Below are 15927 nucleotides of genomic sequence, written 5' to 3'. Positions count from 1 at the left end.
GTTAATGGTGCAGAAGGGTCCACATTCTTCCACTACTTCGCTATCAGAAAGTCCTAACTTTGATGTCACTCTCAGCTATCCTTCTGCAGATCCAACCTTTTTCTGTTCCCCTCAAGCCCATCCAGACTCTAATATGGTCTCCCAAGTCTTCCACGACTTTGTCACGACCCCCATTCCGGGTCTTTCGGTGTAAAACTACCCCCTCCCCACATCTTTACCCTTCAGGCTCCTCCCCATCTTATCGAGCCCCCCCCAGGCTCCGCCCAGCTCGCGCTCCTGGCCACCGCGGCAGCCAATAGCTGAGAAGCTGATTTGCATAGCGGCGCGGGGGAGCCGCGGAGGGAAGGAGGAGGGACCAGGCGACCTCCTAAATCAAAGTTGGAAGGCGAGGACTGGGCGGAGGGGCCCCCGGGTGCCAGGCTGGGGCCGGCGGGGGGAGGGGGAAAGGGATGGGGGGGCGGGCGCAGAGGACGGCGGAGCCGGCCGGACACGGACTGTTCCGTCGCTCCCTCCCTCAGCTCATCCCCGCGTCCCCACTTCCCTCCTCCCCTCGCTCCGAGCAGCATCCTCTGCAGACCCTCGGTCCTCATTCCCGGGGTCGTCCGGCTCCCGCGGCTCCGTGTAATTACCCCTCTTCACTGGCCAACCCGGGAACTTTCTCCGCCCGCTCCCGGCCGTGGGGGGTCGCTTTGCCTGGGCGGATTTTTCCTGGGGTTCACTGGGGGGCAGTCTCTGGAGAAGGGCCTCAGGGTTCCAGAGAGACGTCTGCCACCTGCAACCTGCCCCCAGCGGGCCTGCCGTCGGGTCTTGGCACCCTCTCTTCCGCTCTCCCCCAACCATGACCGAAATGAGCGAGAAGGAGAACGAACCGGATGACGCGGCCACCCACACCCCCCCGGGGACCGTCTCTGCCCTCCAGGAAACCAAGGTAACTCAAGAGGCGAGAGGCCTGGACCCCTGCCCGGTGCGTCCCCAGCCCGGGTGCCCTCTCCCCGACGCGGTCACCACTGTGGGCTCGGGTGCCGCGGAGTCACGGCAGCGGGACCCGGGTGATCCCGAAGGCTCTGCGCGGCGACCGGGGCGAGTGGGTTCGCGACGAGGGGCCACAGGGAGCCCCCATCACACAAGCACGACACGCCCTTGCGCGCGTGATGAGCGGACGCGCTGCCGCGACCCTCCCGGGAGGTTGTAACTCGGCTTTGTTGGAGGGAATCGGCGCAGCGAAGGCGGAGGGAGTGTGTAGCGGTGTGTAGCGGGTGTGGGCCGGTGTACGCGCCGGTGTGTGCGTGCGAGGCGCACCCCTCCCGCGCCCGCCAGGTCTCTGTCTGTAGCTCGGTCTGTCCCTCTCTGCCTGTGTCTCTCCGAAAATGTCTCTACAACCTGTTTGTCTTCGTGTCTCTCCCGCTTTCCTTCGGCGTCTATATACGTTTATCTCTGGGTCTCTGGATGTCGCTCTCGGACCCGCCGCAGTCCTGCGTTTCCCCCACTCCCAGCCAGGTTAGGCTCGGGGACGTGAGGCCGCGGCCCGGGGGTGCGCAGCTCCCGAGTGCGCGCTGGGGGCTGCGGCAGCGCCGGCCATCGCGGGCGGGGACCGGGGGACTGTTGCTGCGGCTCCGGAGCAGAAGGACAGGCAGCCCCACCCCCCACCCCGGGAGCGGGACAGGGTGGGTGGAAGCAAAAAGAGAAGTCATCGTAATTAATGAATGTCATAATTAACCCTAATTATGTATGATCGTTACTCCTGCGGGAGTCACAATGAATAAATTATTCGCCAGTGAAGGCAGGCGGAGCCCAGACTCCTGGCGCTATAGGGGTTGGGGGAGGCCACCACTTGAATTTAATGCCCCCCCACCTCTAATCTGTCCACTTCCTCCCCAAGTTCTAGGTGCTCACTAGTGACCCGCAAGAAGTTCTGCGGGGAGCAACATGAGCTGAGCAGGCTGGGGATGGGGAGAGAAAAGGAGACTGTGTCAAGGGCGCTCTCTGCCTCCTCCCCAGACTTCAGGCCAAGGCCTCCTTCCCTCTCCCTTGCACCCGGTGTTCTGTTCCCACCTGGTCCTGTTTATCCAGTCGAGGAGGGGCACTGAAGACCAAAAAAATGGGTGGGGTCTTTGGCTCCTTCCAGGTGTTGAGAGCTCATCTATAGCTCTTTCCAATGCCCATCTTGCTCCTAATTCTGTCCAGGCCACCCCTCAGGATATGAGGTTAATTCAAGGTCAAGGTCATCTAGAGAGTGACCAGGAGTAGATGAGTAGGGGCAGGGTGGGGCCTGGCTGAGGCACCCCAAGGAGCTCCTCGTCTCTAAACCAGCGAGACCCACTGGGTCTCCATGTCAGTCTTCAGATCTGAACTTGACCTTCTTCTGCCCCCTTCTGAGAATGAGACTCTGGTCTCTCAGACCACAGAGTTAACTCCCCCTCAGAGATCCAAGTCTCTACTAGGAAAGGAGTAAGGTCTTGAGGTGGGAGGATATTGCTTGGAATATTTGTGACAGCTTTTTTTGAAGCAGAGAGTCCCAGGCGCTGAGCCCCATCCTGAGTGCCAATATCCCTGGCCTTCCCAGGTGCCTTGTAGTCACCCATGACAGACAGATACATTCCCCTTGCTTCCCAAGGGCATGGGGGTCTTCCAGGCCCTTCCTTGCTTCCCATAGGAGGTCTGGCTGCCTGCCCCCCTTCTTCTTTTTTTTTTTTTTTAAGATTTTATTTATTTATTTGACAGAGAGAGACAGCAAGAGAGGGAACACAAGCAGGGGGAGTGGAGGAGGGAGAAGCAGGCTTCCTGCTGAGCAGGGAGCCCAATGCGGGGCTGGATCCCAGGACCCCGGGATCATGACCTGAGCCGAAGGTAGACGCTTAATGACTGAGCCACCCAGGCGCCCCTGCTTGCCCCCCTTCCTAAGAGCTCTCCGGAAGCTAGAGCAGTGCTGCCTCAGCAAACCCACAGGCTGCAAGCTCAGCTGTGTGGGCAGGGGGAGGTCAGGACCTGGCGGGTCTCTGCCTCCCTCCTCCCAGCACAAGAACCGTCCAGTGCTATCACCTCTGAGCCACGGAGATCCCAAGAGCGAGAGGAGGGGGATTGCATACCTCGCCCTGCCCCTCTGCCCCCCTTCCCTACATCTCACCCTTGTGAAGGACTGTGATCACAACACAGGCTGGGCTGGGGGTCTGGGTGGGGGTATTCAGGAAGGCACAGGTGGGCAGGGAGAGAATTCAGGGCCCTACCAGCCCCTTTAGCTCCCCGCACCTCAACCTGTCCCAAAGAAGCTTTGGTCTCCAGACTCTAGGGCTTGGGGAAGGGGGAAGGGAGAGTTTGAGGCAGATCCAAAGAGGGGGCTGGTGTCCATTAGGCAGTGAAGCCAACATTCCAGGCTTATTCATCAGTGCTGGGGGCCCCCTGGGCATTTCTTGCCAACCTAAGTCCAGCCTCCTGCCCACGCTAAGGTTGGATCATATCCCTGCACCCAAGCTCGTCAGTGACCCTCCTGGTGCCATCATTGCCATCTCTGGGTCCCCGTGCCACCCTACCACGGGGTGGTACCGTCACCCCCTTTGGTGCCATCCTTGGGAAGACCCTGCCATGCCAACTCTGCCATCTGAGTCAGCTTGTGCCCCATCCGCCACCACCCACCTCCAGCTGCCTGGTGCCCTTTCAGGAGCTGGAGGAAAGTGAGGAGATGCTGTGGGGAGTTGAGGAAATGAAAGGACCATCCAGTATGTGGGGAGATGGGGAGGAGGCAGGCAGGCCAGGCCCAGCCTCTGGGAGGGGATTCAGAAGAAGGGGCCTGGTGGTCCAGGCTCCAAGCCAGACAAGCTCCTGGAACACCCGGAGAGAATAGGATGCAGGTGGGTCAGCTTGCCAGGGTACATGGCAGCTTCTCCCCATGCCAGGGAACGGGTCCTGGGACCCGGGGGCACCAAAAAGATAGCTGATGGGAGTCAGGGAAAAGTCCTCTCTGGGAACTAGGAGTCCCAGGAGTGGGACTACCTGGCCAGGCTGAGCCAAAATGAGGTTTGAGTAACCAAGCCAGATGTCTCCTGAGTGGACAGGCATCAAGCCATTTGGCAGAGGGGCCCCCATCCTGCTGTCCAGCCACAACCCTTGACATCGGCCAACCATCCCAGGTGATACGTTGTTCCTTCCCGCTCCTCTGCCCTCCTGGGATCTGGGGCCCACAGCAGAGCCAGGGAGTCAGGAGCAGAAGTGGGGCTGCCTCAGTGCTGGGGAACATTCTGTTCCAGAGACCTCTGTACCCTGCAGAGGTGGCTCTTGGCACTGAGGCCAGGGCAAGACCAGGAAAGAGCAGAGGCTGGAGAGTAAGGAGGCTTCAAATCTCATCCTGTGGGGATTACTATGGAAATAACAGCCTTGGGAGGGGAAGGGGAACACTGATGTCTTCAAATACTGGAAGGACTGATATCTAAGAGGGAGTAGCCCTTTCTGGAGCCAAGGGAGGAACAGAGCCGCTAGGCAACAAGATCTCAGGGAGGCAGGTTTCAGCTCTATATAGGGAAGCATTTTGCAGCGATTGCAGCTGCCCAAAGATGGGATGACTGTCCCAGGAGAGGGTGTGCTTCCTGCCACGGGAGGTGACCCACAGAGTCAGACAACTGTTCGGGGGGATGTGGCCAAGGTGTTGTGGGATGATAGCATGGGCTGGGGACTACTCTAGGTGGCCAGTCTTGCAGGTTCCTTCCAACCCTAAATTTCGATTGACCTGGCGGACAAGCCCATGGCATAGCCGAGGGGCAGGGGTGAGGGCCAAGGCAGAGCCCAGAGCAGCGGGACCCTTCCGGTCATTTGGGCTCAACAGCCAAAGCCGCTGGTTCAAGTTCTGGCTCTGCCACTTACCAGGTGAAGACTCATCACATGTAGGTGATTTAACTCCTAGGCGCCTGTGAGTTCATCTGCAAAGTGGGACAATAATCATCACTGTCTCAGAGGGAAGTGCCAGGATTAATGAGGTGCGGCAGATGAAGCACTAGCCCGATCCCCGTATTCTGACAATGACCGCCCCTCATTATAGCTTTAGGTTTTTACTTTTTGGACCCAGAGCCTTGCATTGCTTAGAGAGCATCTACTCCTGCCTCCTTCCTCTTGGATGTGGGGAAACTGAGGCTCAGAGACAGGAAGTGAAGTGACTTGCCTTCAGGCGGCAGATGTAGTTTTACGCCCACCCCCAGCACATCCTCCCGGAGCCCGCTTGTGCTCTGTGCTCTGTCCCCTGGGCAGAATGATGGGGGGCTTCTCCCTGCCTCTCTGGGCCTGTGAGAGCCCCCAGAGCCACACTGGCTCATAGAATACCTTTGTGTTCTAATGAATTGTCCCTGTGGCCCTCCGCCTCTGCCGTAACACCCAGGGATCTGGGCCCTGGGGCCCTGCTTCTCACACACAAAGAAGCCCACAGTGCCGCACAGGAAGCTGAATTTGGAAGGAGCTAGGCAACTCAGCGTGCCAGAAACCCCAAGGCTCTGGCCTCCCAGCCGGCACACCAGGGCCTGCCTCGTGCCCAAACGTCTCCCTCTCCCTCTCCGCTTCTTTCCATGTTTTGCTGCCTCCCTCCCTGGGGTCACGCAGGCTGCTTGATGTGCCAGCTGGGAACCCTGACCACTTCTCCCTGCCTGAAGCCAGGCCTCCGGCCCCCTTTACCGATCACCGCTGGGAAGGAGTGGGCAGGGGTAAGGGGGCTCTCACCAGGGGGGAAGAGGTTCAAGGATCTGGGTAGAGATGTTTCCAGACCTCACTCTGGGCAGACTCCGAGAAGGATGTGTTGGGGTGAGCAACGGAAGGAACTCTGGCCTCACTGCAGAACTGACCCAGCATTCCAGAACATGGGCTCCATTTAGGATTCCAGGCGCTTGCCCATCATTTAATCAACAAATATTGACTGAGCACCTACTATGTCTTGGGGCTCTGTGTGGGGATTTGATTCAACTGTCCCTGCCCTCAAGGGGCTCCGGGCTCCTGGGGGAGTAAGAAGTAAATGACAACGTAAACCAGATTGGATCTATAATGGAAGTCAGTACTGGGTGCAGTGGGGCCCAGAGGATGGAGTGGTTATACTAAACGGAATTCCTGCAGAAGAGACCGCTTCCCGGAGGAGGAACAGTCACTGGAAACCCTGAAGGATAAAGGGGGTATTCATTGGATAAGGCAGAGAAAAGGACAAGCACATCAAAAAACGCCAGGGTGAGGGCGGGGAAAGCCCAAAGGAATAAACATGGACGAGTTCGAGAATCCCTATGTCTGGGCGGCAGGCAGAAGGCATGGATTGGAAGGGAAGCCTTGGCCAAGCTGCAGAGTCTCACGACCGGGGCAAGGGTCTTGGCTGTGTCCTGAGGAGCCAAGGGTTTAGCCAGGTCAGGGATCACCTCCCTGGCAGCAGTAGGGAAAGCAGGGGGAGATGGGCAGGGTGGAGGTAAGGGGTTGTGGCCCTGAACTGGGGCAGGGCTGTGGAGGTGATGAGGTGATTATAGGGGATGGGCCGGAGAGCGATTTTGGAGGAAGAATCAGCCCTGAGGATGAGGGTCCGGGATGACCCTTCCCGCACTCCCAGCCTGTTTGAGAACACAGTGGAAAACTGGGGACCTCGTGTGTTTGTTCGGCCGCCAAAGTATTATTTTGTTTAACTCGAGTAAATAGTACGCCCATACGATGAAATCCTGTGTAGCCATAAACAAGAATGTGAAACTCTTTATGCGTTGGTATGGAATGATTTCCAAGATTTACTGTTAAGTGAAAAAAGCAAGGCGTAGGAAACATAGTACACTACCATTTCTGCAATGGAAAAAAAAAGGAAATACAACCTCTTGAATTTATTTCTATCCAAATTCACAGAAAAGTCTAGATTTTTTTTTGAAAAAATTGGAAAGCCTGGCACCACTGGGCTGGCCGTGTGGACTAGCCCCGGTTGTCCAGGGGACCCCAGCAGCTGCTCTCTGGCCGGCCAGCCTGTCACAGTGCTCACCACTCCCAACTGTGCCTGCCCAGCCAGAACTCCTCTGCTCATGGACGTTACCCACCTGTCGGCATCCGGGATTGGGACCACCTTCTGGAACAGGGTAGCTTCTGTCTTAGTACTTCGAGGCTGTGGCTGACCAAGGAGCTATCCTGGCTCGGAGCCGGTCCCCTCTGGCTTTCACTTACAGCCCCACTTCCTCTCTCAGCTGCAGCGGTTCAAGCGCTCGCTTTCCCTCAAGACCATCCTCCGAAGTAAGAGTGTGGAGAACTTCTTCCTTCGCTCGGGCTCTGAGCTCAAGTGCCCCACTGAGGTGCTGCTGACCCCCCCAACCCCGCTGCCCCCTCCCTCCCCACCACTGGCATCTACAGACGGGGGCCTGCCGACCCCGGCCCCCTCCCCCTGCCCCATCCCACGGCCCCTGGCACCACTCAAACCAGTAAGGCTGCACAGCTTCCAGGAACACGTCTTCAAGAGAGCCAGCCCCTGTGAGCTCTGCCACCAGCTCATCGTGGGTAGGTGCCTGGGGGGTCAAGGAGAGGGGTCAGGATGGGGGTGGGGAGTATGCCCGATGTTGGGCTCTTGCTATTCAGGGCCCTCCATCCTAACTGTGCCCCTCCCCCTGGGTGGACAAATGAGCAGCCTTGGGCTGGGCGGGTGCCCAGTGTCGCTGCATTTACTAACGGCTCAGGCTTCGGCTGACACGGCAAGCGTATGAGGCGGAGGCACTAGGCCCCCAGGCTGAAGTGAGGATGCCCGGCCCCTTTCTTTCACCGATGCCCTAACCTGCCCCCTTTGCTCCTTGCCCCTGGATGTATCCTCTTTTGCCTAATCCTTCTTGTTGAACCCAAATCCTTCCCAGGAAACTCCAAGCAGGGTTTGCGGTGTAAGGCGTGCAAAGTGAGTGTCCACCTCTGGTGCTCGGAGGAGGTCTCCCGGCAGCCGTGCCCCGGCAAGGCGGTGAGTGGGGACCATGCAGGGCTGGCTGGCTGTGGGTGCCCCCCCAGGACTGGCCTGTGGGGGGGATGGGTGCCCCCCTCCAGGCTGGTTCCTCCTGTGGGGTGGTCCTGGGGCTCGGGGAAGGACAAGCTCTTGGCGGGCTGTGACACCCTCATGCCCTCTCTGTGCTCCCTCTCGCCATAGTCCTCCTCCTTCCGTCGCAACTTCAGCTCCCCGCTCCTGGTGCATGAGCCACCCCCAGCCTGTGTCACAAGCAGAGAGTCCCCACCCACTGGTGAGTGTCCCCCCATGGCCTCTGATCCCGCTGGGGTGTGATGAGAAACCCACGCATTCGTCAGATAGGCACCTGAGTCACGTGGCACCACCAGTCCTTGGCACTTCCCTGCTCTGAATGCCCTTGTCCTGAATGTAGGGGGCATTCATTCATTCATATCTTATGGAACAGACATCTTATGGAACACTTACGAGCACCAGGCATTGTGCTAGACATGGGGACACAGCAGTGAAGAAGGTGGAGTTCATGGTCTAGTAAGGGAGCTAGACATGAAAGAACTAATCACACAACTTGTCAGTTAATCACCGTTCTCATGAATGCCTGAACCGAGAAGGATAGGGACTAGAGAGTAAAGTAGGCACGGTCCTCATCCGCAGGAGAGGGAAGGCGTCCAGAGATACGAAGGATGAGGAGTAATTCCAAGAGGATCTGGTGAAGACTGGTGGGCAGAGAGGGGCCTGGGGTGGGATGGGGCAGGGAGTTAAAGAAAGGACGTCTTGGCTGGGGCCGAGGGAGTGAAAGTGATACAGGGCTTCGGGGCAGAGCAAGGTTGGCAGCTGGGTGCCCGACCTTGAGGGTGGCTCCTTGGCAGGGGCCAGCGGGAAGGTAGACCCCGTCTATGAGACCCTGCGCTATGGCACCTCCTTGGCTCTGATGAACCGCTCCAGCTTCAGCAGTACCTCTGAGTCCCCCACGCGAAGCCTGGTATGTCAGGCACCAAAGGGGAGCCTGGGGGGCAGGGGTCTCTGAGGATGAGGGTCTAGGGGCTGAGCCCTCCCCCATGTGTCCCCAGAGTGAGCGGGACGAGCTGACTGAGGATGGGGAAGGCAGCATCCGCAGCTCAGAGGAGGGCCCTGGAGACAGTGGTGAGTGGCGGTGGGGACCAGGGGCAGGAACAGAGCACAGGGCAGGCCACTCCCTGCTGCCTCACGGCCCGGCCCTGCCCTGGCATCTCTAGTATTCACAGCCCCAGCCGAGAGTGAAGGGTCAGGACCGGAGGAGAAGAGCCCCGGACAGCAGGTGAGGTTATGCTGGCACGGAGCCCTGGGAGGCCAGATGGGAAGGGGATGTCACTTCTTCCTGTCATTGATCCATAGGTGGGTGAGAGCATGGTGAGTGGGAGTATCACTGCTCCATCATTTATCCTCAGTCTACGGGGATGGGCAATGCCAGGGTGAGTATGCAAGGAAGGCAGGGGGTACCACCCCTCCCACCACTGAGCCAATGCCTGCAGTGCCCACTCCCGCGCCAACTCCCCAAGAGCGGGCAGTTCCGGGGTGCAGCCACCAGAGCAGAGTTCTCTTTCTCCAACCTTGGCCCAGACCCCCAAGGATGAACACGGAAGATAGGGGAGCCTGACCTCTCCCTGTCACGGACCCAGGTGCACTGTGTCCCACCTCCTAGCCCCCCCAGGGTAGGCCAGGTCAGGGCCAGTGAACAGTGGGTGGAGTGAGGAGAGTGTCCCCCTCCCATCACTGACCCAGAGCTCTTCCACAGCCCCCCAAGCCCCCTCTGCGAAAGGACGTGGGGCCCATGTACTCCTACGTCGCGCTCTACAAGTTTCTGCCCCAAGAGAATAATGACCTGGCTCTGCAGTAAGTCCTCTTTGCGGTCCAGCCCCACTGGGCAGCCACCGGGCTCCAAGCTCAGGGCCCTGCTCCCAGACCTTGGGACATGAGTGTGAGGGGGACCTTCAGGAACCTTCTCCTGCATGCATGAGACAGCTGAGCCCAGAGAGGAGCTGGACTGCGCAGAGTCCAAAAGGGATTGGTGCTGATGTCCTGTCTCCTGCCCCGGCCCAGGCTCTGCCCTGAAGTGTCTGCTGTAGCTGTGGCCATAGCGTCCTCTGAGGGCATCAAGAATCCTCCCCCAGCTGCAGGGGGTGGGGCGTGCTGGGGATCTGGGGGCCCCAGGTGGTTAAGATGTGGAAAGGGCAGGTCCCTCCTGCCCGTTTGCGACCCCAGCTCTGTCCTCCCAGGCCTGGGGACCGGATCATGCTGGTGGATGACTCTAACGAGGACTGGTGGAAGGTGATTTGGCAGGGTGGGGAGCAGAGGGACCCTGGTAGGCACCCCACCATTCCCCACCTTCAATGGGTGTTGCCCCACCTTCTCTCCAGGCCCAAAGACCTCCCCCACTCCTCCAGCCACTGGCCTAGGACCAACACTTGGGACTTGCTCTCACTTTGACCCTCCCTGCCTCAGCCTTGTCCCTCTGCTCACCTCATGCCCTTCCCAGGGCAGAAGCCACCCTACTGGGGGTTCGGATACAGGAAGCCCAGGATCTGGAGTGTGATCGCATTGGCTCTGAACGGGCATCAAGTCTAGAGGGAGCAATGTGGGAGGGGGTGGCACCGGGCTCATGGCCAGCCTCATCCCCAGGGCAAGATTGGCGACCGGGTTGGCTTCTTCCCAGCCAATTTTGTGCAGCGAGTCAGGCCAGGTGAGAACGTTTGGCGCTGCTGCCAACCCTTCTCTGGGAACAAGGAACAGGGGTACATGAGCCTCAAGGAGAACCAGGTGAGTGCCCGGGCCCTGCAGCAGCCGGAGAGGTGGGCATGGGAGAGAGGCGGCAGGGGCAGCGGCGAATGCCCCGGAGGAGGACGCTTGCAGCCTGGCAGCGGGAGGGAAGGCGGGTTCGAAAGGTGGGGCTGCGGGGCCCTCCTGTCATCTGCTGGGAACTGGGGCTGGTGGCCAATACAGGCAGGGGGCTGGATTTGGTTAGAGACAGCTTGGGGGAGGGGAAGAGCACTGGATGAGGAGTCTGGAGGCTTGGGTTTGAATGTTGGCTATGCCTCTGGCTTGTTGGGTAAGCTCCCGCAAGCCCCTTTCCTCCCCTTACATCCTCTGTGAAATGGGAGTTCAGCCGGGGCGTTCGGCCAGCTCATCTCACAGGTCAGCCCCGAAGAGCCGCTCAGCGTCTGCTGATGTCCTGATCTCGCTGCCGAGCCCAGTTACCCTCAGGGGATCTGCTCCCATCGCCTCAGCTGATGTCTCCAACCACATCTGATCCTGGTCCCATCATCCCCTGGGGTGGCCCCTGGGAGCCATCAGCAGGACTCGGGGCCAGGGCTGTAGGCAGAGCCAGGACTCAGCTCCGTGTCTCTCCCACTCAGATCTGTGTGGGCGCGGGCAGGAGCAAGGATGCTGACGGCTTCATCCGCGTCAGCAGCGGCAAGAAGCGGGGCTTGGTGCCAGCCGACGCCCTGACCGAGATCTGAGAGGAGCCAAGAGAAGCCAGATGCCACCCCTGCCCATGCCTGGCCCTTGCTTCTGGCCCCGGAGGGGACCAGGCATCTGCCCACACTCTTCTGCCCCCTGCCTCTCTCCTAGGGGCCACTCCCCGGCACTTGGGAGCCTTCTGCACTGAGGAAGGTTTTATTTCTTGGGTCCCAAGGTGCCCTGAGGGAGTTGCTCCTCTGGGACTTGGGCATGAGGAAGGAGGAGAAAGTGGGAGGGAATGGGGAAGCTCCAGGTAGGTCCAGCCAATGCCCGGATACCCCCAGTTGCCACGCTGAGCGCAGCCCCGGGGAGGGGGGCGTTCCTGGGGAACTTTCCTGCTGCTTTGTCCAGAGAGCCTTCCCACGTCCACACCGCCTTTGCATGCCCGACACCATCCCCCTCTCCCCACAGAGCTCCTGCTTGGGTCTATGTGTGTGACCCTGCGGCTGCCCCTTTGGAAGGAAGTGGGGCCTTGGGAAGGTGCCTTCCCGAGTCCCTCAGCCCCCCGCCGCCCGGGGTTGGGAGGCGATTCAGGGCTGCAGGAGGATCCTGAGTCCACCTCCTGGTTTCACCACCTCTGTCACTCCATCAATTCTCAGGAAAGTTCTGTGGGAATCTCTCCCCTTACTTGAAACCCAGGCAGACAGAGGAGGGGAGGGCTGTGTTCTGGGGAAAGCGTGGGTAAATCAGAGACTGTCTCCTCAAGAACAGTCACCACAGAGCAGCCTCATCGTGTCCTTGTCCCCTGGAGAAGGACCCTCCAGAGCAGCCTGCACACAGGAACCTGACTGAGCCCGTACTTGGTCAGAACCCCCATTTCACTGTCAGGACTCTCTCGAAGTCCCCGGTGGCAGGGCCGGCCAGCCCGGGGAGCTGTGCTTACTTCCTGTCCCAGGTCTCACGAGGCCCACCCTGGGAGCCCCACCCTCAGGGCCCCCCTCCATATGGCCCTTCCTCACCCCCTTCCTCTGAGCCTTGCAGGAAACACTGGGACCCCTCCTTCAGTGCAGGGATCCCTCTTCTGGCTGTATCTGCGCCCTTATCCTGGACACGGAGTCCTGGGAGGAAGAGGGAGTGGGAGATGGTCAAGGCAGGCCCATCATTCTGTTTGGCCACCAGGAAAGGAACGGGGTAGGCACCCTGGGGGTGGGGTGGGCACATACGAGGAGGACCCCTCCATCACAGGTTGCTTTTCTCTGGTGCCAACCTCCCTCTCCCCCCAAGCTCAGAGCCTCTCGTGCCCTTGATTTGCCAGCCAATGCCAGCCCCCATCCCGGGCACAGTCACACCCTCCCATACAGGGGGAGGGACACATCCTCCTACCCACTGGCCCCAGCTCCACTTCTCCCCCTCGGAGGGGGGCTCAAGCCACACTGCCCTGTTTGCTGCCACGGGGCCCCCCCCAGCAATATCCCAGGGGGGCCCAATGCCCACTGTACATGAGGCTGCATGAGGGGTCTGCTGGGGCATTGCTGAGCCCCTAGACCCTTAAATAAATGTTTCTTGTCCCAATCTGTCTGCTCTGTGTATCTGCTTGGGAGAGAGGAAGGAAAGGTGCAAGGAGTGGGGCGGGGGCTGGAGGTGCCAAAAGGAGACAAGCCTGGAGGTGGGAGAATTTGCGGATCTCTGAGAGGAGGGGCGCCGGGCTTGGCCCAGACGTTGCAGGGGTCCCCCTGCCTCCCCGCTCCCTTTCCCCACAGCAGCCTGAGATGGGGGATCTGGGGAGGAGTTCGAGAGAAAAGCAGGGCAGGGGTGGGGTGGGGTGGGATGTTGCGGGACGCTGGAAGGGGAGAGGGTGCGGCGCGGCTGCGGTCTGGCTCGATGCACACGTGCGTCCGCGGGGACGGTCACCCAGCTATGCGCCTCGGCACCATTTCTGCGCACCTGGCGGTGGCCTCCGACACCACCCGAGATCAGCCTCGCCCCCGCAGCCCCCCAAACCCGAGGCAGGAAGGCAGGCGGTGCGGACAGTCGCCGACAGGGGGCCCTCCCGAGATGACTGGGGGCGATGACTCAGTGCCGCCCGTCATGGAGAGCCTGGCACGCAGTGGGCCGGCGGCGGCGCCCCTCCCGCACCAGTGCCCGCCGCCCACCTGCTCCGCCGCAGAGCCGCCTCGTTCCCCCTCCGCCCGCCTGGCCGCGTCATCGCCGAGGCAGGCACGTCCTGTGCTATTTATAGGCAGAGGGGAGCGCAGAGGGAGAGAGAGGCGGGCTGCGGGGCGTGCCAGGGCCACGCCGGTGCCGCCAGAATGCGGGGGGGGGGGGGGCTGCCCCTCCTGATCGGCGCCCAGCGCTCCTGCCTTGCAGCCCCCCACCCCCCAAAGCAAGGTCGGCCAGGTAGGGCCAGACGCTGAGCTTTCGTTGCGCCCCTTCACCCAGGGAAGGCCCTGGAGCTCGGTGGGTGAGCGGGAGGAGGAAGATGACCTCCCCTTTCTAGGACCCCTGATAGTGGGAATGAAAAAAGGGGTCACAAACCCAGTCCAGTGGCTTCAAGAGAGGGGGACTCACCTAAGTAGGCACCTGCTGTGCCTGGAGAGCCACGCCAGGAACTTTATGTAACCCCCTCGATGACCCACTGAGGAAAGTGGGGCTCTCCCTTTTCACAGATGAAGAAACTGAGGCACAGAGATATTAGGTGGCATACTCAAGGTTATTACAGCCTATCCAGCCCCACCTTGCCTCTTTTATACATAGGGACACTGAGGCCCAGAGCGGACCAGTAACTAGCCCAAGGTCACCAGCAAATTGGTGACCAAGCCAATTTCAGAAATCATTCTCTTGCCTCCCAATTCGGCTCTTTCCCGACCTGGGTCCCTCAGTGCCTCAAACCAACAAGATGGAAACAGAGACACCCCAAGACGCTGGGCCAGGGGCTCCAGGGATCGCAAGCCCACCCCGCTGGAGAGAGTGAGAGCCTTTCAGCCAGGCTTTCTGCACACTCCACTCGTGCCTGCCACCAGCCGGCAGCTGGCCTGGACCCCCGCCTCCTCTCGGGCCCATTTGCTGCACTGCTGAGCGCTGCGGAAGCACTGACAGCACGCCCACAGCCTGGGGGCTGAGAACAGCTGGTGCCCCCGCCAGAGCCTCTGCCCTCCTCTGGGCCCGTTCTGGGGGTGGCTGGGCCAGCAATACCACTGGCCTCGGGCAGAGCATGCCCAGGCACCTGCCGGTGCCAGCTCCCCATTTGGCTCTATTGTCTGACCCACGTGTGCCCTCCCTCCCTCCCCCCACCTCAGCCTGAGCTTAACCTGGCATAGATGGTCTGTCTGTGGATAGACTTCGGGGAGATGTGAAAAGAGGGGGAGTCTGGAAGCCAGAGACAAGAGGCCTAAAAGAGTAGAGAGATGGATACCAGAGGTGGGGCGGGGGGAGACAGATGAGTGAGCCCCTCTGTGCAACCTCACCCATCTCGCTAGTCCCACTCCATTTGGCCTTGTCAGCCTTCTTCACCCCCCATCCTTGTCACCCTCCACCCTGACACTTGGGACAGGGTGGGGACCTCTGCTGAGGAGTGCAAGGGAGGCAACTTCTGCCCTCCCTATGCTGGCAGGGAGCTAGCCTGGGGGGTCTCTCGCTCTGAGCCTCGGAGAGAGCCCCGGGAAGGGGACCAAGGACCCTGGCCCCCTTCTCCCGCTCCTGTAGGTCTCTCCTACAGCAGCTGTGTGCAGGACCCCTGCGGCTGTCTACTCTGAATCACACCCTCCCCCGTCGGGAGGATCAAAGGTAGGTGCTAGTGTTCACGCCATGCTGAGATTCTGGGGAGTCGTTGGCTTCTCCAGGCCTCAGTTTCCTCTCCCAGAAATGGAATTGGACTTGCTCAGGGAGGCTTTACCTGAGGGCTAACAAGCCCCTTTAAATGATATGCAGAACTATGTGGTGGGATCAGTTGTATGATCTTGAGAGGATGGATCTATCTTCCTATCAGAATTTCCCTAGGCTCCTGGACCTAGAAGAGATCCAGCGGTTACTTTAGGGGATCTGCCTGCTAAGGGGGCGCTCCCTGCCCTGCCCTGGGAAGGCGTTGGAAGCCCATGGTAAAAAGAAGTAACCTCCAGGCCTGGGGTGAGCTCCAGAAAGAAGTGACTAAACCCAAGAGATAGGCTCCCACAACCCAGAACCCTTCTCTCCCACCCCAACTCCTTCCAGAACAACCCTAAAAGTGAGGCTGTGTCCGACCCCTGCAGCAACCTGCAAGAGAACAGCGCCATCTCCTGGTCCAGGGGGCAACCGGCTTCGAGTTGCAAGCTCAGGAAGCCTGGTGGAGCTTCCCACGCTAACCTTTTTCTCCTTCCTGTCATCCCTCCACTGCCCCGGGCCGGAGGGTGGCAGGGATGAGGGGAGTGGAAGGGGGGGTGGCCTTCAGTGCTCTTCCTCTTGTGGTCCAGCCACGCTTGGGAAGGAGGTGTCCATGATCCAAGCTGGAAGCTTGGCCAAGGTCCTTCCTCTCCTAGGCCACAGCCTCCCGCCATGTGGACTCGCGAAGGATTACGGCAGGAGCTCAAGGATCAAGTTCA

The 15927-nt window shown here is 60.1% G+C and overlaps 1 protein-coding gene across 16 annotated transcripts; it reads left to right on the top strand.

Moving 5' to 3' along the window:
* Positions 1-436: 436 nt before the first annotated feature.
* STAC2 (SH3 and cysteine rich domain 2) lies at positions 437-12925 on the top strand. Of its 16 annotated transcripts, none has more exons than XM_036112004.2 (12): positions 437-928; positions 7167-7473; positions 7821-7918; positions 8102-8192; positions 8785-8897; positions 8986-9058; positions 9151-9212; positions 9290-9366; positions 9690-9787; positions 10171-10222; positions 10574-10634; positions 11308-12925. In XM_036112004.2, the coding sequence occupies exons 1-12, from the start codon at positions 839-841 to the stop codon at positions 11410-11412; spliced, it is 1227 nt and encodes a 408-aa protein (XP_035967897.1). In that variant the 5' UTR covers positions 437-838; the 3' UTR covers positions 11413-12925. The 16 variants fall into 16 exon arrangements, 14 of the variants coding, with proteins under 14 accessions (XP_035967897.1, XP_035967892.1, XP_035967891.1 ...); XM_036111999.2 differs by lacking the exon at positions 11308-12925 and adding an exon at positions 11058-11301 and having other exon boundaries at positions 9160-9212; positions 9290-9304; positions 10574-10711; XM_036111998.2 differs by lacking the exon at positions 11308-12925 and adding an exon at positions 11058-11301 and having other exon boundaries at positions 9290-9304; positions 10574-10711.
* The last annotated feature ends 3002 nt before the right edge of the window (positions 12926-15927 follow it).

Source organism: Halichoerus grypus, chromosome 2 (assembly GCF_964656455.1).
Source record: "Halichoerus grypus chromosome 2, mHalGry1.hap1.1, whole genome shotgun sequence".
In the NCBI taxonomy this organism is placed as follows: Eukaryota; Metazoa; Chordata; class Mammalia; order Carnivora; family Phocidae; genus Halichoerus; species Halichoerus grypus.
This window is presented reverse-complemented; position numbering and strand designations above follow the sequence as displayed.